The sequence below is a fragment of the Microcebus murinus genome, chromosome 6, assembly GCF_040939455.1.
Source record: "Microcebus murinus isolate Inina chromosome 6, M.murinus_Inina_mat1.0, whole genome shotgun sequence".
Lineage (NCBI taxonomy): Eukaryota > Metazoa > Chordata > Mammalia > Primates > Cheirogaleidae > Microcebus > Microcebus murinus.
Window position 1 is genome coordinate 107,652,224 of NC_134109.1, and position 22,214 is coordinate 107,674,437.

General features: G+C 41.4%; 1 protein-coding gene across 4 annotated transcripts in view; it reads right to left on the bottom strand.

The window, feature by feature from the left end:
- Positions 1-14,619: 14,619 nt before the first annotated feature.
- The window catches only part of ADPGK (ADP dependent glucokinase), a 32,208-nt gene continuing 24,613 nt past the window's right edge, over positions 14,620-22,214 (bottom strand). For 3 of the 4 annotated variants that reach the window (XM_076004537.1, XM_076004536.1, XM_012768232.2), the window contains 3 exons: positions 20,181-20,377; positions 19,428-19,526; positions 14,620-16,203 (listed from right to left, as the gene is read on the bottom strand). In XM_076004537.1, coding sequence (XP_075860652.1) covers positions 15,649-16,203; positions 19,428-19,526; positions 20,181-20,303 — 777 coding nt within the window. In that variant the 5' untranslated portion in view covers positions 20,304-20,377 and the 3' untranslated portion in view covers positions 14,620-15,648. The remainder of the gene's footprint in view (positions 16,204-19,427; positions 19,527-20,180; positions 20,378-22,214) is intronic. The other variant, XM_012768234.2, reaches the window with a different exon arrangement.

Consider the following 22,214-nt stretch of genomic DNA (forward strand, 5'->3'; position numbering starts at 1 on the left):
GAACACTGACTCCACCATGTGCTGGGGAGGATGTGGAGCAATAGGGACTGTCATTCATTGCTGTTGGGAACACAAAATAGTACAGCCACTTCAGAAGACAGTTTAGCAATTCCTTATGAAATTAAACATACTTTTACCATACAATTCAGCAAACTCCTGGCTATTTACCCAATGAAGTTGGAAACTTACATCCACACAAAAACCTGCACATGGATGTTTACAGAAGCTTTATTCATAATTGTCAAAACTTGGGAGCAGCCAAAATGTCCTTCAGTAGGTGAATAAATGAATAAACTGTGGTACCTCCAGACAAAAGAATACTAATCAGTGCTAAAAATGAATGAGCCATTAAGCCAGAAAAGACATGGGGGAAATGCAAATGGCATGTTACTAAGAAACCAATTTGAAATGGCTACATACTGCATGATTCCAATCATATGACATTCTGGAAAAGGCAAAACTATAGAGACTTTCATTCAGTGGTTTGCCATGGGTAGTGGGGGAGGGAGGGATCAATAGACAGGGCATAGAGAATTTTATTATACATTTGTCCATACTCATAGAATGAACAAATAAGAATGAAGCGTAATGTAAATTATGGACTTTGGGTGATAATGATGGGTACGTTCATCAATTGTAGCAAATGTACCACTCGGTCGGGGGGTGGTATTGATGTGGAGGGAGGCTATGCATGTGTTGGGGCAGCAAGTACGGCAAGTCTTTGTATTTCTGTTTCACTGCGAATCTAAAATTGCTCTACCCCTCCCAGCCCCAAAAAGTAAAAAATAAAAAGCCATCATAAAAACCTCAGCAAATACAGAATAGATGGGAACATCTTCAGCTTTATGAAGGGCATCTATGAAAAAAAAAGCAATGGAGATCACCATATTTAGAGGTGAGATATTGAATACTTTGCCCCTAAGCTCAGGACCAAGGCAAGGATTGACTCTTACCACTTCTATTCATTATTATACTGGAGTGGAGTTCTAGTCAGTGCAATAAGGCAAGAAATAGGAAGGCATGAAGATTAGAAAGGAAGAAATAAAACTCTGTAGATGACATAGTGTTTATGTAGAAGATCCTAAGGAATCCTAAAAATAAGTACATAAAAATAAAACTACAGGCCGGGCGCTGTGGCTCACGCCTGTAATCCTAGCTCTTGGGAGGCCGAGGCGGGCGGATTGCTCAAGGTCAGGAGTTCAAAACCAGCCTGAGCAAGAGTGAGACCCCGTCTCTACTATAAATAGAAAGAAATTAATTGGTCAACTGATATATATATAAAAAATTAGCCGGGCATGGTGGCACATGCCTGTAGTCCCAGCTACCCGGGAGGCTGAGGCAGAAGGATCACTCGAGCCCAGGAGTTTGAGGTTGCTGTGAGCTAGGCTGACGCCACGGCACTCACTCTAGCCTGGGCAACAAAGCGAGACTCTGTCTCAAAAAAAAAAAAAAATAAAAAAAAAATAAAACTACACTTGATAAGTGGATTTGGCAAGGTCGTAAGATACAAAGTCACTGTACAATAATCAAGTGTGTTTTTATATACTTGCAGGGAGCAATTTGAAAATGAAATAATCCATTTACAATAGTGTCAAATAGTACTGACATGAAATACTTAGCAATGAATTTAAAACACTTTTACAACCTCTACTCTGAAAACTACAAAAGCACTGCTGTGAAAAAGACCAAAATAGAAAGATATACCATGTTCATGCACTGTTAGACTAAATACTGTTAAAATAACAATTACTCCTAAATTGATCTGTGGATTCCTATCATCAGGTTTTTGGGTAGAAACTGACTTGACAATCTGGTTCTAAAATATGTTTCACAAGAATGGAAAAGCAAGCACGACATGTACTCACTATCAAATGGGTGCTAATTGATAAAACATTGCACACATATGGTAGCAACATTCATGGGGTGTCAGGCTGGAGGGGGGAGGGGTGGGCAAATCCACACCTAACGGGTGTGGTGCGCACTGTCTGGGGACGGACACACGTGAAGCAGCGCAAAGCAATACAGGTAACCTCAACGTTTGTACCCCTGTAATATTTTTAATAAAAAGAAAAATATAAAGCAAAGACAAAAATATGGAAATATAAAGGATCTAGAACATCCATGGTAATCATGACAACAAAAATAAAGGACTTACACTACCTTACTTCAGGACTTACTATAACAGTAATTATGTGGTAGTGTTATAAAGACAGACAAACAGATCAATAAAACAGAATCAAGTCCATAAATAGACCTTACACTTACATAGTCATTTGATTTTTGATAAAAGATACCAAAGCAATGCAATGGGAAAAGAAAAGTCTTTTCAACCAATGGTGCTGGAACAACTTGGACAGCTGTATGGAAAAGATGATTCTGGGGAGAGGTGTTGGGGAGATGTAACAACACTGGGACTACAGTTAATAACAATGTATCCTTAAAAATTGCTAAGAGAGTGGATTTTATGACACAAAAAAACCCTATGTGGTAATGTTTAAGTTAATTAGCTCAATATAGCCATTCTATAATGTATACACATTTCAAAACAGCTTGTTGTACATAGTAAATATATACAATGTATTTATATCTACAAAGTAAGACTACATTCATGACATGGGCAGGTAGTCCAGTTCTTTTTAGACATAGAGAAGACTGTTAAAACATTAAGAAAATGGATATAAAGTGATGGACTGGGAGAAAATACAAAATGTATCTGACAAAGAACTGTATATTAAATATATATTAACTTGTAAACTCAAGAAATAAAAAATCCTAACAAACCAAACAACAACATATACAAAACAACTGAAAAAAAAATGGGCAAAAAATTTGGACACTTCACAAAGAAAGGTATATGAATGGTCAAGAAGCATGTGAAAAAGTGCTCATCATTTGTCATCAGGGAAGTGCAAATTAAAACCACACTGAAATGCCACTGTATACCCATCAAAATGGCTAAAATTTAACACTGATAACTCCAAATGTTGGCAAAATAAGAAGTGACCACAACTATCACATACTGTTGGTGGAAGTGTAAAAGGGTCCAGCCACCAACCTTTGGAATTTTCACCAAGCAGTTTCACTCTTACAGGGTTTTACCCAACAGAAATGACAGTATGCCAACACAAACACTTGATAGCAGCTTCATTTATAAAAACACCAAAGTGAAAACCTCTGTATTCATAGTGGAATATGCTTAACTATAAAAACAATTAACTACATGTAACATAATTTCAAAATATGCTAAATGTAAGAAGCTTTATACAAAGGACCAAATACTGAACAATTCCATTTGTAAGTTCCAGAATGGGCAAAGCTAATTTATGGTGAAAAAAATTATAACTGCTCTGGTGTGGAGGTTTGGGGTAAGGGTGAGGATGATTTGGAAGTGGCATGAAGGAAATATCTGGGTGATGGAGACATTCTGTATCTTGATAGGCATCTGGGTTAGATGTCAAAATTTACCAAATGGATGGAAGATCAAGATGGCTGACGAGACGTAGATAGTATGTGCCTCCTCCACAAGGAGGAAACAGAATAGTAAATAAATGTTTCTTTCTTTTCTTTTTTTTTTTGAGACAGAGTCTCACTCTGTTGCCCTGGCTAGAGTGCCGTGGCATCAGCCTAGCTCACAGCAACCTCAAACTCCTGGGCTCAGGCGATCCTCCTGCCTCAGCCTCCCGAGTAGCTGGGACTACAGGCATGCGCCACCATGCCTGGCTAATTTTTTCTGTATATATTTTTAGTTTGTCAATTAATTTCTTTCTATTTTTAGTAGAGACTGGGTCTCGCTCTTGCTCCGGCTGGTCTCAAACTCCTGACCTTGAGCGATCCACGTGCCTTGGCCTCCCAGAGTGCTAAGATTATAGCTGTGAGCCACTGCGCCTGGCCAATAAATATATTTTGAACAGATCATCTAGTAGAGAATGCTAAGATTCACCAGAGAAGTGACTGGAAGCACCAAAACTAAGCAAAAGGTTTAAGGCAGCTTGCCTGGCCAGGGAATGGCTGAGAACCAAGAGAAGCTTCTGGATGCAGGGAAACAGTGAGAGAGAAGTCCCCAAGGCTTCACACTCTAAAATGGCTACAGGAGAATGCTTAGACTCAGGTGGGCCTCAGGCCTAATACAGGCAGCTACCTACAGATTGCACAGGTACTTTTTGCTGCAGAAAGGGAACTCGCATGGAATCCCACAGGCACCTGACCTTAGACATCTCCAGCTGGGCGCCATTCTGACAGCCTGGGTATCCAGGATCTACAGTGCACCTGCTGCTGCCGCAGTGCTTGGAGAAAGGAGAAACCAGACTTGGGGGCTCCCATGCCACCCTAGGAAGGCCCCCACCACCCTGCTGTGGGCTGCTCTTTTTTTATTATTTCAGTGTATTATGGGGATACAAATGTCTAGGTTACGTGTGTAACCCCCTTCCTCCCCCCGAGTCAGAGCTTCAAGCGTGTCCATCCCCCAGACGGTGCACATCGCACTCATCACGTATGTATATACCCATCCCCTCCTCCCCCTCCCATCTGCCCGACGCCCAATAAATGTTATTCCTATATGTCCACTGAGGTGTTGATCAGTAAAAACAATTTGCTGGTGAGTATATGCGGTGCTTATTTTTCCATACTTGGGAATCTTCACTTAGTAGAATGGGTTCCAGCTCTATCCAGGAAAATACAAGAGGTGTATATCACCATTGTTTCTTATAGCTGCATAGTACTCCATGGTATACATATACCCCATTTTATTAATCCACTCATGTATTGATGGACACTTGGGGGTTATTTCCACATCTTTGCAATTGTGAATTGTGCTGCTATAAACTTTTCAGTGCAGGTGTCTTTTTTATAGAATGTCTTTTGTTCTTTTGGGTAGATGCCCAGTAATGGAATTGCTAGATCAAATGGTAGATCTACTTGTATCTCTTTAAGGTATCTCCATATTGCTTTCCACAGAGGTTGCACTAGTTTGCAGTCTACCAGCAATGTATGAGTGTTCCTATCTCTCCGCATCCACGTCAACATCTATTGTTTTAGGACTTGTTAATAAAGGCAATTCTCACTGAAGATAAGTGATATCTCATTGTAGTTTTGATTTACATTTCCCTGATGATTAGAGATGTTGAGCATTTTTTCATATGTTTGTTGGCGATTAGTCTTCTTTTGAAAAGTTTCTGTTCAAGTCCTTTGACCACTTTTTGACTGGGCTGCTCTTAAGACTGTGATGAGAGTAAGTTGCACTTCCCACAGCTTCTTGCCTACGCTGCTTGCCTGGAAGGGGCCCTGACCTCTCTGGTCACAGACAGAAGGCACCATTTTGAAAATTTAATGCTAGGCTGCAGGCCTAGTTTGGGCTGATATTGCTGGAGCCGTTGCTGGAACTAGCTAAAGAGGAACAAGGACACCAGGCTCTCCTAGGCATACCTAGGACAGTACCCATTGCCCTACAACCAGCTGCTGTGAGACCAAGATATGAGTGGACCACACTCCCCACAGCTTCTTGCCCATACTGCTCACCTCAACAGGGCCTTGCCTTCTCTGGTTGCAGGCCCACAACCAGTGCCATTTTGAGAGTTTAATGCCAGAATGGACTCCACTCTCAGTCTGAGTTTAGGCTAATGTGATTGCAGCCACCACCTAGCTCAGGAAGAACAGGTTCTCCTATGCATTTCTAGGACAATACCCACTGCCCTGCTATGGACTGCCATGAGACCAAGATGTGAGTGGACTACACTCCCTACAACTTCTTGACCATGCCACTTGCCTGGGAAGAACCCTGCCCTTTCTGGTTGCAGGCCCATAGCTGGAGCCATTTGGAGAGTTTGACACTGGGCTGTACCCTGTCGTTGGGCCAAATTTGAGGTGATGCAGCTGTAGCTGCCACCTGCTGTTGAGGGACAGGGAAGACCAAGATTGCCTAAGCACATGTAGGGCCATCTCCTCCACCATGCTATAGGTGGCTTTGGGACTGGAGACTAGCCCACCCAACCCATCGTGGCTACTAGCAACACAAACACCCTTCGGGTCCTGGTGGCTTGCTCCACCACCACTACGGCCATCACCCACATCACATAAGATGCCAGGGGCCTGAGAACCTGCCCAGACACCTGGCACACTGCTCTCGCTACTAGCTTCTGAACAAGCCACCTGGAGACTCAAGAATTGACCCTCCAGGATCCACTAAAACCAATGCCAACATAAGTTACTCTGGGGTTTAAAAATAGGCACACTGCTGCCACCGCCAAGGCATGAAGACTGACTGCCTCAGTTGGTGTCTAAGTCTCCAGCAAAACTTCACCACAGCCACAACTAATAACTGCACCCTAAGCCACCAAAGAAGTCAAATACTACTGATCCTGTGTACTGATAAATTATGTAAAGATCACACTACTGTAGGCACCCAAAATCAAAGCCAGAGTGTCCTACTCAACCAACAACATTTATACATCTTCAGGAAAAAATTCTTCCCTATGAAAGCAATTCCAAAAAATTGGAAGAAGTGACTGCTACACCAGATGTGTGTATATCAACAGACACAGGAAACATGAAAAAGCAAGGAAATATGCCACCACCAAAGGACCACAATTATCCAGCAAAAGATCTCCATCAAAAAGAATTCCTTGAAATGCCAAAAAATTAAAAATATTGATTTTAAAGAAGCTCAATGAGATACAAGAGAAATCTGAAAAACAATACAAAGAAATAAGAAAATCAGTTCAGGATATGAATGACAAATTCACCAAGGAGATAGATAATTTACAAAAAAAACAACAGAAATTCCAGAACTGAAAAACATTAAAGAAAATACAAAATATGTTTGAATGCTTCAGTAATAGACTAGACCAAGCAGAAGAATGAATCTCATAACTTGAAGACAGATCTTTTGAAATAATCCAGTCAGATAAAAATAATGAAAAATAAAATAGTGAACAAAGCCTTTGAGAAATCTGGGACTACATAAAGCAAATAAACTTATGAATTATCAGTATCCCTGAGAGGGAAGAGAGATTGAAAAGCTTAGAAAACCCATTTGAGGAAATAATCAATGAAAATTTCCCAAGTCTAGCAAGAGAATTAGATATCCAGACACAGTAGACCCACTGATCCCCAGGCAAATACATTGTAAAAGGACTTCACCATGGTAAATTACATTCAGAATGTCTAAAGTCAAAAGTGAAAGAAAGAATTTTAAAATTAGCAAGAGGGCCAGTGTGGTGGCTCACACGTATAATCCTAGCACTCTGGGATACCAAGGCGGGCAGATGGTTTGAGCTCAGGAGTTTGAGACCAGCCTGAGCAAGAGCGAGATCCCATCTCTACTAAAAAAATTAGAAAGAAATTAGCTGTACCACTAAAAATATATATAGAAAAAATTAGCTGGGCATAGTGGCACATGCCTGTAAGTCCCAGCTACTCAGGAGGCTGAGGCAGTAGGATTGCTTGAGTCCAGGAGTTTGGGGTTGCTGTGGGCTAGGATGATGCCATGGCACTCTAGCCCCAGCAACAGAGACTCTGTCTCAAAAAAATAAAATAAAATAAACCAGAGAAGAGTGTCTAGTCACCTATAAAGGAAACCCCATCAGACTAACAGTGGGCTTCTTGTCAGACACCTTACAGGCCAGAAGAGAATGGGATGGTATTTTCAAAGTGCTGAAAGAAAAAAAAAAAACCTGCCAACCAAGAATGTTATATCCTGCCAGAATAGGCTCAAAGAAAAATAAAGTCTTTCTCAGATAAGAAAATGCTGAGAGAATTTGTCACCACCAGACTGGCCCTACAGGAAGTACTCAGAGGGACCATAAACATGAACACAAAACGTTGATATTCACCATCATGAAAACACATGAAAATATAAAATTTAGAGGTCTTATAAAACAATCACACACAGAAGGAAGAGAAGGGAATCAACTGGCAACATGACAGAATTTCATCAAACCACAAAGACAAAAAGAGAATAAACAAGAATTTATAAAATAACTAAAAAACAATTAACAATATGATAGGAATAAAACCTCACATATCAGTATTAACCTTGAATGTAAATGGGTAAAATGCTCCATTTACAAGATACAGATTCGGAGAATGAATAAAAAAACCATGATCCAACCAACTCACCTGTAACACAGAGACTGAAAGTAAAGGGGTGGAAAAAGATATTTCATGCAAATAGAAACCAAAAGTAAGCAGGAGTAGCTGTACTTAGCTAAAACAGACTTTAAATCAAACACAGTAAAACACACACACACAAAGAAGGTCATTATATAATGAAAAAGGGATAAATTCAGCAAGAGAATATGATGACCCTAAATATATATGCACCCAACATTGGAGTGCCCAGATTCACAAAATAAATATTACTGAACCTAAAGAAAGAGACAGACAGCAGTACCATAATATTAGTGGACTTTAAAATCCTCACTCACAGCAATAGAGATTGAGACAGAAAATCAACAAAGAAATGTGGGACTTAAATTGGATTTTAGACCATATGAACTTAATAGATATTTAAGAATATTCTACTTAACACCTACAGAATGTACATTCTTTTCACTAGCAAATGAAACACGTTAGGTCACAAAACAAGTCTTAACAAATTTTTATTTATTTATATTTAAAAAAAATTTTTTTTTTGAGACAGTCTCACTCTATTGCCCTGGCTAGAGTGCTGTGGCGTCAGCCTAGCTCACAGCAACCTCAAACTCAGGTGAGTTTGAGGGCTCAGGCGATCCTCCTGCCTCAGCCTCCTGAGTGGCTGGGACTACCATGCCTGGCTAATTTTTTTTTTAAATAGAGACAGGGTCTCACTCTTGCTTAGGCTGGTCTCGAACTCCTGAGCTCAAACGATCCACCCACCTCAGCTTCCCAGAGTGCTAAGATTACAGGGGTGAGCCACCATGCCTAGCCAACAAATTTTAATTTTTAAAAATAGAAATCATAACAGGTATCTTTTCAGATGACAGTGGAATAATGCTAGAAAATCAATACAAAGAGAGACTTCAGAAACTATGCAAATTAAACAACATATTCCCAAACAATTGCTGGGTCAAAGAAATTAAGACAGAAATTAAAAACTATTTTGAAATGAAAATACAACATACCAAAACCTGTGGGATACAGAAAAAGCAGTGCTAAGATGAAAGTTTATAGCATTAAATGCTTACATAAAAAAAGATCACAAACAACCTAACATAACATCTTCCAGAAAAATAAGAACAAACCAAACCCAAACCCAAAGTTAGAAAAAGCAAAACAAAACAAAAAAGGAAATAACAAAGATCAAAGCAGAACTAAATGGAATAGAGACCAAAAGAAAAAAAATACGAAGGATCAACGAATTGAAAAGTTGGTTCTTCAAAAAGATAAACAAAATTGATAAACCATGAGCTAGACTAACCAAGAAATGAGAAAATATCCAAATAAACAGAATCAGATATGAAAAAGGAGACATTACAACTGATACTACAGAAATACAAAAGATCATCATGGTCTATTATGAATAACTATGTGCTCACAAACTAGAAAATCTAGAGGAAATATATAAATTCCTGGAAATATACCTACCAAGATTGAGCTAGAAAGAAATTAAACTCCAGAACAGTCCTATGAGTGGCAAGATTAAATCAGCAATAAAAAATCTCCCAAGAAAAAAAAAAAAGTCCAGGACCAGATGTATTCATAGCTAAATTCTGCCAAACATACAGAGAATTAATATGACTCCTGAAATTGTTCCCCCAAAAAAGAAAATATTGAAGAGGAGGGAATTCTCTCCAACTCATTCTATGAGACCAGCATTACCCTGATACCAAAACTAGACAAGGATATACACACACAAAAAAACCCAAAAAACAAAACCAAAAAAACCCTACATGCCAATATTCCTCATAAACATAGACACAAAAATCCTCAACAAAATACTACTAGCAAATCAAATCCGACAGTACATTAAAAAGATTATACACCATAATCAAGTGGGTTGCAAGGGATACAAGGATGGTTGAACATATGTTAATCAATAAGTGTGATACATCATATAAACAGAATTGAGGACAAAAACCATATGATCATCTCAATAGACACAGAAAAAGCATTTGATAAAATTCAGCATCCTTTCATGATAAAAGTCTTCAACAAACTAGGCAGTGAAGGAAGATACCTTAAAATAATAAAAGCCACATTCAAAAAACTCACAGCCAACATCATACTCAATGGGGAAAAGTTGAAAGGATTCCCCTAAGAACTGAACAAGCCAAGGATGCCAACTTTCACCACTCATATTCAACTAGTACTGGAAGTCCTCACCAGAGCAATCAGGCAAGAGGAAAAAATAAAATGCATCCAAATGGGAAAAGAGGATGTCAAGTTGTCCTGATGATATAATCTTATATCTAGAAAATCCTAAAGACTCCACCAAAAGACTCTTAGATTTGATAAATGAATTCAAAAAAGTTTCGGGACACAAAATTAATGTATGGAAATCACCAATAACAGTCTAGCCAAAAACCAAATCAAGACGGCTGTCCCATTTATGATAGCTGTGAAAAAGAAAAGAAAAAAAAGCAAAAGACCCCACAAAACCTAGGAATGTATTTAACCAAGGAAGTGAAAGATCTTTACAAGGAAAACTAAAAAACACTGATGAAAGGAACTGTAAATGACACAAACAAATGGAAAAACATCCCATGCTCATGGAATTAATATCATTAAAATAACCACACAGCCTAAAGCAATTTACAGGTTCAATGCAATCCCTATTAAAATACCAATGTTTCCACAGAATTAGAAAAAAACAATTCTAAAGTTCATACAGAACCAAAAAAGAGTCCTAATAGCCAAAGCAATCTTAAGCAAAAAGAGCAAAGTTGGAGGCATCATATTGCCTGACTTCAAATTATACTACAAGGCTGTAGTAACCAAAACAGCAAGTTACTGGCATAAAAATAGATACATTAGATCAATTGAAGAGAGAACCTAGAAATAAAGTCACATATGTACAACCAACTGATCTTTGACAAATTCAACAAGAACATACACCGGGGAAAAGACCACCTTTTCAATAAATGGTGCTGAGAAAATTAGATTGCTATATGCAGAAGAATGAAATTGGGACCCTTATCTCTCACTATATACACAGATCAACTCAAGATGGATTAAAGACTTGAATGTAAGACCTGAAACTATAAAAATACTGGAAGAAAACCTAGAGAAAATTCTTCTGGATATTAGTCTAGGCAAAGAATTCATGACTAAGACCTCAAAGGCAGAGGCAACGGAAACAGAAATAAATGAGACTTAACCTACAAAGTTTCTGCACAGCAAAAGAAACAACCAACAGAGTGAACAGATAGCCTAAAGAATGGGAGAAAATATTTGCAAACTATACATCCAACAGGAAACTAATACTCAGAATTCACAAGGTATTCAACAAAAAGAAAAACCAAATAATCCTGTTAAAAAGTGAGCTAAGGACATAGACATTTTCAAGAGACAAAAAAATGGCCAACAAGCACATGCAAAAATGTTCAACATTACTAATCATCAGAGAAATGCAAATTAAAACCACAATGAGGTATCTTACACCAATCAGAATGGTTATTATAAAAAAGACAAAAAGTAATACGTTGGCAAGGACGTGGAGAAAGGGAATTCTTACACACTGTTGGTGCTAATGTAAATTAGTGCAGCCTCTATGGAAAACAATATGGAGATTTCCCAAAGAACTAAAAATAGAACTACCATAAGATCCAGCAATCCCACTTCTGGGTATCTACCCAAAGGGAAGGAAATCAGTGTATCAAAGGAATACCTGCATTCATATATTTATCACAGCACTATTCATAATGGCAAAGACATGGAAGCAACCTAAATGTCCATCAGTGGAAGACTGGATAAAGAAATGGAATACTTTTCAGGTTTAAAAAAAAGAATTAAATTGTGTCTTTTGCAGCAACATGGATGGAACTGGAGGCCCTTAAGTGAAACTCAGACATAGAAAGACAAATACTGCATGTTCTCCTTATAAGTGGAAGATAAATAATGTGTACACATGGAAACAGAGGGTGGCACGATGGACAGTGGAGACTAAATGGGGGATAGTGATGGGAGGTTGCTTGGTGAGTAGAGTGTGTATGTACTCACATACGTACTCAGCGACGTATGTACTGAAGGCTTTGACTTTACCACAGTGCAGTATCAGTGTAGCAAACCTCAAAATAAGTTCAAAATTGCACTTATACCTCATGCATATATACAAATAAAAATGGGGGTGAAATTTACCAAATGGTACTTAAAATTTGTACAGTTTCACTCTATAAAAATTTTTACCTGAAAAAAAGATAAAAAAAATAAAATGTTAAATTATGGTAGCTTTTCAATGATTTAAAATAATTCTTAAGAGACCTTGGAAATGGCCTGGGTCTCTTAAGTCCTTAGTAATAACTTACAACCCAGCTTAATAACTAACAGTTAAACTCTTAAATATGTGCCACATACTGTGCTAAATATTTTGCATGGAAATCTCCTTTAATCAACAGCCCTATAAAGGCAGGTACCATTATTGGCCCCATTTTACAGATGAGTAAGGGTAACTTGTCTAATATCATATAATACCCACCATCTCAAAACCCTACACAGAATTTGGATTTCTTCTGCTGATGAATAATTACTCTCATCTCACTCAACTTGACAGTGAGAGAATAAAACGTAAACTGTATCTTGCATGATAAGGATTACTGACTTTTGGCTTAATTTTTATCTCCTGGCTGTGTTGTGTGTGCTGCAGCTTTGCCCTGGATTTTAAATCAGTTTCAAGTGAATGCAAGGAGTGTACCAACAGTTCTTATTCTAGAAAGGCTTACTCTTAACTAGGCATCCTTTCAATGCCAGTGGATTATCAAACTTTTCTTCTTCATATAAAATCATATGTGGAAAGCTTTATAAAATGCGATTGAAAGCAAAGGGTTGCAGAACCTAAAGCCCCATGTGCTCAGCTTATCCTGCCCTTCCAATTTACTTCTGCATAATCTGTCCTAAGTGATAGATCCTAGTGACTCCTATTTAACTTAACTACTTCACAAAAAGGTAAGACATTCTGCCGGGAGATGTTTACATACGTACAATCATTCAAACTCATTTAGACATACATTCACTACATTTTACAAAATAATGCTTATTTTAATACCCTTATAATGCATGATGCATTTTGTTACATTTAGTGATAACCAACAAACTGATTTAGTGACTATTAATAGTTTAAGACTCATCATTGCAAAACAATGCTCTAGGGTATGTGCTGACTATACTTCCTGAACTACTTTTTATCATTACCACCAAGGAAAAATGGAGACCCTGTTGACAATATACACTCAAGGTCAGGGCCTAAGGAGACAATTTAGAGATAGACTATAAGAAAAAGATCACATGGGCTGGGTGCGGTGGCTCATGCCTGTAATCCTAGCACTCCCGAAGGCCAAGGCAGGTGGATCATTTGAGCTAAGGAGTTTGAGACCAGCCTGAGCAACAGTAAGACCCTGTCTCTAATAAAAATAGAAAGAAATTAGCTGAACAACTAAAAATATACAGAAAAATCTAGCCGGGCATGGTGGCACATGCCTGTCGTCCCAGCTACTCAGGAGGCTGAGGTAGGAGGATCACTTGAGCCCAGGAGTTTGAGGTTGCTGTGAGCTAGGCTGATGCCATGACACTCTAGTCAGGGCAACAGAGTGAGACTGTGTCTCAAAAAAAAAAAAAAAAAAAAAGGAAAAAAGAAAAGAAAAGAAAAAGATCACATGGGGAACACTTCAGGACTACTAAATCTTCTTAGGTTTAAAATATAAATGTTGAGTTATTCCAAATCTTCTTGGGAAAACAGAAATCTCTTCTCATGTAAGCCTTTCTAATAAAAATAGGCTAGAAAGTTGGTGGTTAGTTTTAATTGAGCTGGGAGGCAGAGAAGGATGAGGTAGCAGCCAGAGATTTCCCTAATAAGCTACTTGCTTTGAATTACAAGCTACATAATTCTCTTAAGCTTAAATTTTCTGTGAAGGAGTAATCAAGACTTCTTACCCAAAGCAGGGAGAGGAGGTCATAAATGAAGAGCTCGGGGTCGCTTTGAGATTCCAGAAGCTGCTGGGGAACCAGGGGGAATGATAACCCTGAATTAGGCAGGCCTGCCACCAGCTGCCATGTCCACACTGTCCTTGGAACACGCTGGAAAGGCTCATTATGCTTTCAATTTGCTGTGCTCCCATTCAACTTTTTTTTTGTGTGTGGTAGAGATGGGGGTTGGCTATGTTGTCCAGGCTGTTCTCAAATTCTTGGCCTCAAGCGATCCTCCCACCTCCGGCTCCTGAGTAGCTAGGATTACAGGCATGATCCACTGTACCCAGCTTCTAATTCAGCTTTAACTGGGCTACATACAGGTAACTTCTGACACTTTAAACCCAAGAGGGCATGCCTACAGCTAAGGCTCGGCATGAGGGACTGCGTAACGCAGTGATAGGGAAGACAAAATAATCAAACATGTCAAGAGCAGACCACCATGTAAGTCACAAGTGAAGATCAGAATGATTTATATTTTATCCAGAGTGATGGTGGAAACAAAATTACAGACGGATTTAGGATTCCTGAAATGTAAATTGTTTTTAATATATTTAAAAGCACACAGAACTCTTGATTTATAAAAAAATAAATATATAACATGACAAATTTATTCATGATCCTGGGGCTCTTATGAGGTCAAACTCTTTAATGGATGTATCAATGAAAACAGAAAACATATATGATGTTATATACATAGAAGCATATTCCAGTTGTAAAAGCAAACTCCTTGAAGGCTCAGAATAAACAAAGTCAGTCTTCTATTGCAGAAAGCACATCCGGAGCTAGGCCATGAAGTCGTCTCAGGCCACAGCAGCTTTTCACCAGCCAGCCCGCAGTGTAAACAGCCAGGACAGGAAGGCACAGTCCTTCAGCTCACAAAGCTGCCCAGGCTTCCAAACAACTGCGGAGTGAATGGCTCCCTCAAAGGCTGCTCAAGGCTCCCAGCCCTTGCTGTGATCATAAAGCACAGGAAGGATTGTTCTTTCCTTACTTGTGGCTCTGTCCTAAGTCTGGGAGGAGACTGACAAGGTACGCTCATTACGTATTGTCATTGTAACACTGAATGAAAATCACGACTCTGCCCATGAGCAGGTGAGCAGGCAGTGAGCTGAGAGATGCCGCCCCTCCCGCAGGCTTTACTAGAGGCCAGGAGCGTGGGGGGGGAGCGTGCACTTCTGACGCGACCGAGGCGGGAAGTGCTCTCTCCAGCTGACATGCTCTCAAAGTGAAGAAGTCTGGCTTGAAATACTGGACGCTGCATAAACTGGAGATCTGAGAATTGAGTTTCTAGCACTGTGACAACACATGACATAGAAAACAAAAATCCAGTCTCATTAGCTAAATTTTGATTAAAACCTGAAATGCTTTTATGTAATCGCCAACAGGCTGGAATGTATCTGATACAGTTTAATCTGCTTTTGTTTCTTTGGCTGTCTTCCAACTAGATCTAGAAACAGTTCTGACCCCTCAATCCTATTTTCCAAACCACTTTCTTCTGTAATTCTTAAGTTGGCTACTTCTCCTTCCTTAGAAAAATGATCTACCATAACCTTTCTAATAGGGAGGGTGTACTTCAGAATAGAAAAGTCCTTCAGCTGAAATGGCATCTCCAAGGCCCACAGTTCGAATTGGGTCTTTACACACCAAGACTGGTGTGAAGTGGAAGGATATTCCCTCCCTGTGCCATTCTACAACTGGCTCACTGGGGTTTAATACGATCCTGGAGCCTGCCTCCGAATGGGAAGTCAAGAACTCTCGGGGTGCCCTCAGAGACACTCGGCCGGCATCTATGGTTTCCATCGCACAGGCCTGCGTCCCAGCCACACGAGCCCCCGCAGCCACGGCCGCCAGCTGGTTGGCCCAGTGTCCATCCACAGTTACCAGAATGTGGTAGGCCAGCGTGTGGAAATGGATCCTGGTGAGGTCCGAGGCTGCGCCTTTACTCCTTCCGTGTTCGTTCAAGATCCAGAAGAGGATGTCACTGACCATGCCCACATCAGGAATGCCATTCCAGGAAGAGACAGAAGAGTGAGGTCCAGATGCTGACTGGGTCAGAAATAACAGCTCCTGTTCATTCAGCCCAAGGGAGGTCACTGCAGGAAAGACCTGCTAACAAAAACAATGACAGGTCTCTTTCTGATGGACATAATCTAGCTCCTAAGATATCTCAGGACACAGCCAATGATTAAATGAGAAGGTAGGCAGGCATCTTTCTTCCTTACTGCAGGACTCCCACCCCTGAAGTCACTGCTTTAGCTATTACACCTCTACCTCCAACTTCATTAAAACTTGGGAGAAACTGGGAAGTTGCAGCAACACTGTTTCAGACTCAGTCTTTTGTTATGTGCCATTGTAAGCCGATGGCAGAGCGGTATATATTCTGTTCTTCCCATGGTGCCTAGCTTTGTACACACAGTGTATACTGTTACCACTGATGGGATACGGCTCTCAGTTCCTGAATGTCAGCAGGCATTTGGCCAGTAAAATAGAGACCTTAGCATGTACACTCAGGGTCACAATCGTTCTTCATATGTAACAACAAGAAGCAAGAAAAGGCCGGGCGCGGTGGCTCACGCCTGTAATCCTAGCACTCTGGGAGGCCGAGGCGGGTGGATTGCTCGAGGTCAGGAGTTCGAAACCAGCCTGAGCAAGAGCGAGACCCCGTCTCTACTATAAATACAAAGAAATTAATTGGCCAACTAATACATATAGAAAAAATTAGCCGGGCATGGTGACGCATGCCTGTAGTCCCAGCTACTCGGGAGGCTGAGGCAGCAGGATTGCTTGAGCCCAGGAGTTTGAGGTTGCTGTGAGCTAGGCTGCCGCCATGGCACTCACTCTAGCCTGGGCAACAAAGTGAGACTCTGTCTCAAAAAAAAAAAAAAAAAAAAAAAAAAAAAAAAAAAAGAAGCAAGAAAAATATAGTTTCATGTTAGAGCTAAGCATTTTAAGCAGGTGTGCATTAGGAAGACCATCTGTGTTCACTGAGCGCATTTTCTATCTTATGGGGAACCGCTATACTCACCTGTCTTTCTAACTTAGCACTTCCCTCCCTAGAATCAGAGAACCACACATTAAGTGAAGGTTTCTGTAGGAGAGATGAGTCCTGTATATATGTGTATGCATATAAATGTTTTTTTTAAATTAATGTCCTATATACCTTTGTTACTGTAATAGTGGCTTTTATTTATTGCATGTTCTATGCCAGGCACTGAGCTAAAGGCTTTATTTCATCCAAATCTAACCATAACCCTTTGAGGGAAGGAGGAACTGTATCCATGTACAGACTAAGGCTAAGAAGGACTATGTAGACAGAGAGAAAGTAAAATAATAGCTCATTTTTTAAAAAGTGAAAAGATACTCAACCTTAGCAAGAGAAAAGTAAATAAAACTATACTGAAGCCAGGTGTGGTGGTTCACACCTGTAATCCCAACACTCTGGGAAACCTAGACAAGTGGATTGCCTGAGGCCAGGAATTCAAGACTAGCCTGGGCAACATAGCGAGACTCTATCTCTACAAAAAACAAAATTAGCCAGGCATAGTGGCATGTGCCTGTAGTCCCAGCTACCCTGGAGGCTGAGGTGGGAGGACTGCCTGAGTCCAGGTGTTCAAGATCGTGGTGAGCTAGATCACACCACTGCACTCAGCCTTGGCAACAGAGTAAGACTCTGTCCCTTAAAACAAACAAACAAACAAACAAAACCCCGCCGTAAAGGAAAACACCAAGAGTGAACACAACTGCAAACTATGGACTTTGGGTGATGCTGATGTGTCCATGTAGGTTCACTGACTCTAACCAATGTCCCACCCCGGTGACGGATGGCGACGGCGGGGAGGCTGTGCATGCGGGGGGATGGGAGTACATGGGAACTCTGTACGTTCTGCCCTATTTTGCTATGAACCTAAAACTGCCCTAAAAAAGAAAGCGTATTTAAAAAAAATCAAACTACGGTCAGCCCTCCGTATCTGTGGATTTTGCATCCATGGATTCAACCAACCTCAGATGGGAGAAACAGTGCTTGAGAGATGTGGCTAGGGGGCCGACTTTTCTCAGGCACAGGGCCCAGTGCAGGGCTTGGACATCTGCAGCTTCTGCTGTCTGTGGGGGTGGGGAGTCCTGGAGCCCCCCCGCTGTGATACCGAGGGCTGACTCTACACTGAAATGCCACTTTTCATCTGTCAGACTAATAATTTTTAATCACATTCTGGTGGCAAAGATATGAAGGAATAAGCACTTATAAATATTGCTAGTAGGAAGTAAACTGGTACAATTCTCATGGAGGGCAATCAGGCAATGTCAAAAAGTTACGAATGCTTCCAATCCAGCAATTCTACTTCTGAACATTTAATATACACATGTACTTGCTCACAGGCGAAATAAAATCCCACCCAAGGTTATTCATTGCAGCATCATATGTAACAGCAAAGGGCAAAATGTCCATCAAGAAGATTCAGGTTAAATAAACTGAGGTGCATCCACACGTTCATTTTAACCATGTGGCTGTGAAAACACAGAGGACGTTCTCTGTTAATGATACAGAAAATATCTCCAAGATACATTTAGTGAGAAAAGCGAAGCACAGCTATGCTATACTATCTTTTTGGGTGAAAAATAGGGATATATTCCCATATTTTCTTATACAGGTACAAAATAACTCTGGAGGGATACAGAGGAAGATAAAAAGGGGATTCCTAAGGCGGGACAGGAGGGGATAGGGAAGAACCAGAAAGAAGAAGACTTCACAGTGTGTCTTTGCACATTTGGGGGTTTTTGAACAATATTAGTATATTACAAGTTTACAAGGTTAATAACCCTAAAATGACAGGCGAGTAACTTTCCTGGCATACCAACCAGGACTCAGCTCGTGCTCTTGAGCCTCACGTGCTCACATTTCTCCTAATCATTGCTGTGTTCAAAGGAAGGAGATGAACAACTAGATGCCTGGTAGGGAAGTGAAGTTCCCTCAAGTTACCTTGCTTTGAGCTTCCTCAAGTTCAACTGAAAGCAGCTGAGCTGGGCTTCAGTTTTCTCCTTTGAGCTCTACTGCAATAAGCCATTCACTTTTAACTTGCCTATTCCAGAGGGAGAAATATGACCCAGGAATCTAGCAGTTACACTACCATATTTCTGACCTAGTAGGAGATCCTGTTCCACAACAGTCCTATATCCTCATGTGGAGCCCCATGGACTAGGTCTGAGTGAAACAAACCTACATTTCGGGGAGCCAGTCACTGAGCCCAAACATATGGTCCTACTGACAAAGGAGCTTCTCTGCAAGGCCCTACGGGGATCAGGGCCAAAAGATGGCCCATGTGTTGCCCCATGGTTACCTGATGCACAATGCTGCTCATGAGCTCCCTATTGGTCATGCTGGCCAGCTCTAGGTGAACTGGAATGCCAGTGGGGATGTCAGAAATGGAGGTTACGACCTGCAAAGAGAAGAGGAGCACTGCCGTTAGAAATGCAGTCAGGTGAGAGGGAAGAAAAGATCAGGTCCTAAGAAGCAATGCCTCCTGTAACTGCCTTCTTTGCATCACAAGAGCTACAAGCAATGTGGGGCCCGGCATTGCCTCTGTGGACAAGGGATACTTTTCCCAGCAGGGAAGACTATGCTCTGCAGAGAGCCATCAGGGTTACAGAATCAGAGACAACAGAGATCTGCCCCTGTGTATTCATGTTGCCAGTCTGTTCCTGTGACCTAAACTGAGCAGTTGGCTTCAACTGCTGCACAAATCTGTAGGAACTGCAGCATAGCTGATGTGAAGTGAGATGATACAGATAACACAAAGGACACAAACTACAAACCCTGCAGCTTGCAGGCACGTCCCATTTAGCACAGGATGCAGAGGCTCAGGCAAGAAGATGTTCTGACCAGCCCTACTTGAGCTGCTGCCCACATCTGGAGGGATACAGAGAAGCGCCTCACTGGAGTAGGAGGCAAGCTTCACAGCCAGCTGCCAGGATATGTCCCTGGGAGGCCAGGCCCTAAGGCAAGGCAGCACAAGCTACAGAGGCCGAAAGAGGCTGGAGCCTGAAAGAAAACAGCAGCTGAGGTCTGTGAAATTCTATAACAGTGCTATTACCTCCAAGAGTCTCTTCCTCTGGAGCTCCTTGCTTTGTCCCTCCATCATGTGCAATCCAGAGAGGACCACCAGGTCTGGCTGAAACTCCTCCAGGCTAGACACAAACACCTCCAGCATATTCATGGCCCCGTTGGAGAGGTCGTGAGAGAAGATGAATCGGTTGGCATGGGGAGCTTTTAACTGGCCCCACTCCTCCCCTAGAAAAGCCCAGTCAACACAATGGGAAGAAAAGGAAGAGGCTTTAAGTCTCCTAGCTGTAGGAGGGCCTTCCGGTGCCTCACGGGAGCCCTGGCTCTGAGCAGGCTGGCTTCTGGCTGAGTGGACCCCAGATACAAAGGTCTACGGCTATGGTCAGCACGACACTGCAAGAAACAAACCAAAAACCTAAACCCAAACCCAACAAAGAAAGAGAAACACAGTATAGGAGCCATATGCTCTTTGCAAGGTAGCGAGCTCCCTGAGTTCCAGGAGAGCGCCACTGTCCACTGAGCTCTCACACAGGAGACGGTTACAGAGCAGTAGCGTGACTGCCAAATACCAACAGAGTGCATGCTGCACATGCTCCTGCAGAAAGCACAGGCTGCCTTTTTCAGAGCATGTTCCACCTCACAGCAGTGCCCTGAACACCTTTCATTTAGCTGGAACCTCAGGAGGCTAAAGTTTCAAGATCCAAGCTAACTGAACCTCCTCTTCCCTCCTGCCCACTGGTTGTTTCTGGGCACCTGATCCTAAAGGGAAGAACACCTGGCTGCTCTAGCTGCTTCTGCGTAAGTAGCTTTGGAGTAATGACTGTTCAAGATCAAATTCAAGTACTACCTCCTCTGTAAATGTGACGCCTTCCCTAACTCTACTGGTCCCAAGCAGACTTGATTACTTCCTTCCCTGGGCCACCACTGTATCCTATTCTAGGTCTAGGCACATAATTTTTGCAATAATTTATTCAAGTGTTCATCTCCAGCAGCAGACTGCAAGCTGAGGGCAGGGTCCACGTGGTCTTCTACCATCGCACTCCTGCCGCCTCACATTGCGCCTGGCTTACAGCCATGTGAATGAATTAGCAAAAGAACAAGTAAGAGAACAGACTGATGACCTAAATGTCCATGACAACAAAGAATATTGGTATGAACTCCATATCCAGCGTTTCCCAAATTAACAAGACTGTACAACAGGAAAAATACATCACATTGATATTATCTAGAAAGCAAGACAAGGACCTGACTCTTGAACAGTGACAATGCTAGGAAACGTGGCCTAACAACCTAGGGGGAAAGAGCCACACAGCATCCAAAAGCAAACGATTGCTTCAGGCAAGTGATGGAGGCAAAAATAAACAGACTTTCACAAGGCCAGGACAAGGAGGCGTGTGGAGGGCCACTCGCTGTCTCCACAGAACACAAGGCTGATGGAGGGGCCTGAGAAGCAAGCGGATAGAAACTCGGCCTGAAACAGCAGTTCATGCTCTCTCTCCTCACAAAGCTTTGTGTTTATCTCTGAAATCTCTTCTCTCCATTTACTATCCTGTCCTGAAGCAAGTCAGCAACACCTGTGTGATTACTCACTGGATTCCCTGCCCAAGCCTGAAAATGGGCTTTTCTGAGAGAATGAGGGAAAAAATTGATAAATCCTCTCAGAATTATCCATCTAGGTTAGAGAGAGGCTGGGGATGGATTTCTGTTAAGAGAGCTCACCCGGGGGCTGCTGCCACCAGACCAGATTCCCTCCTGAGGCTAGGAAAATGTAACATCGTATGAAGTTTAATGGAAGGCCACTGCTTTGTACTAAGAAAATTAAGGCATCGGAAAGAAAAACTGAAGTGTGAAGCTTATAAGCCCATGGATGGAGACAATCCCCCTCCGAGATAAGCTGTGCCGTCTCCTTAACTACATACAAGGCACAGCTGCCCGATACAACATCAAAGTCTTGTTGAAGACACTGGATCTCCACTGTGTAGTCACTAGAGAATGTGACAGAAACCAGGAACCACAAAGGTTCCCAGTTCACACTGTGAGTGCCAACAGCAGTGAAAGTGGAACG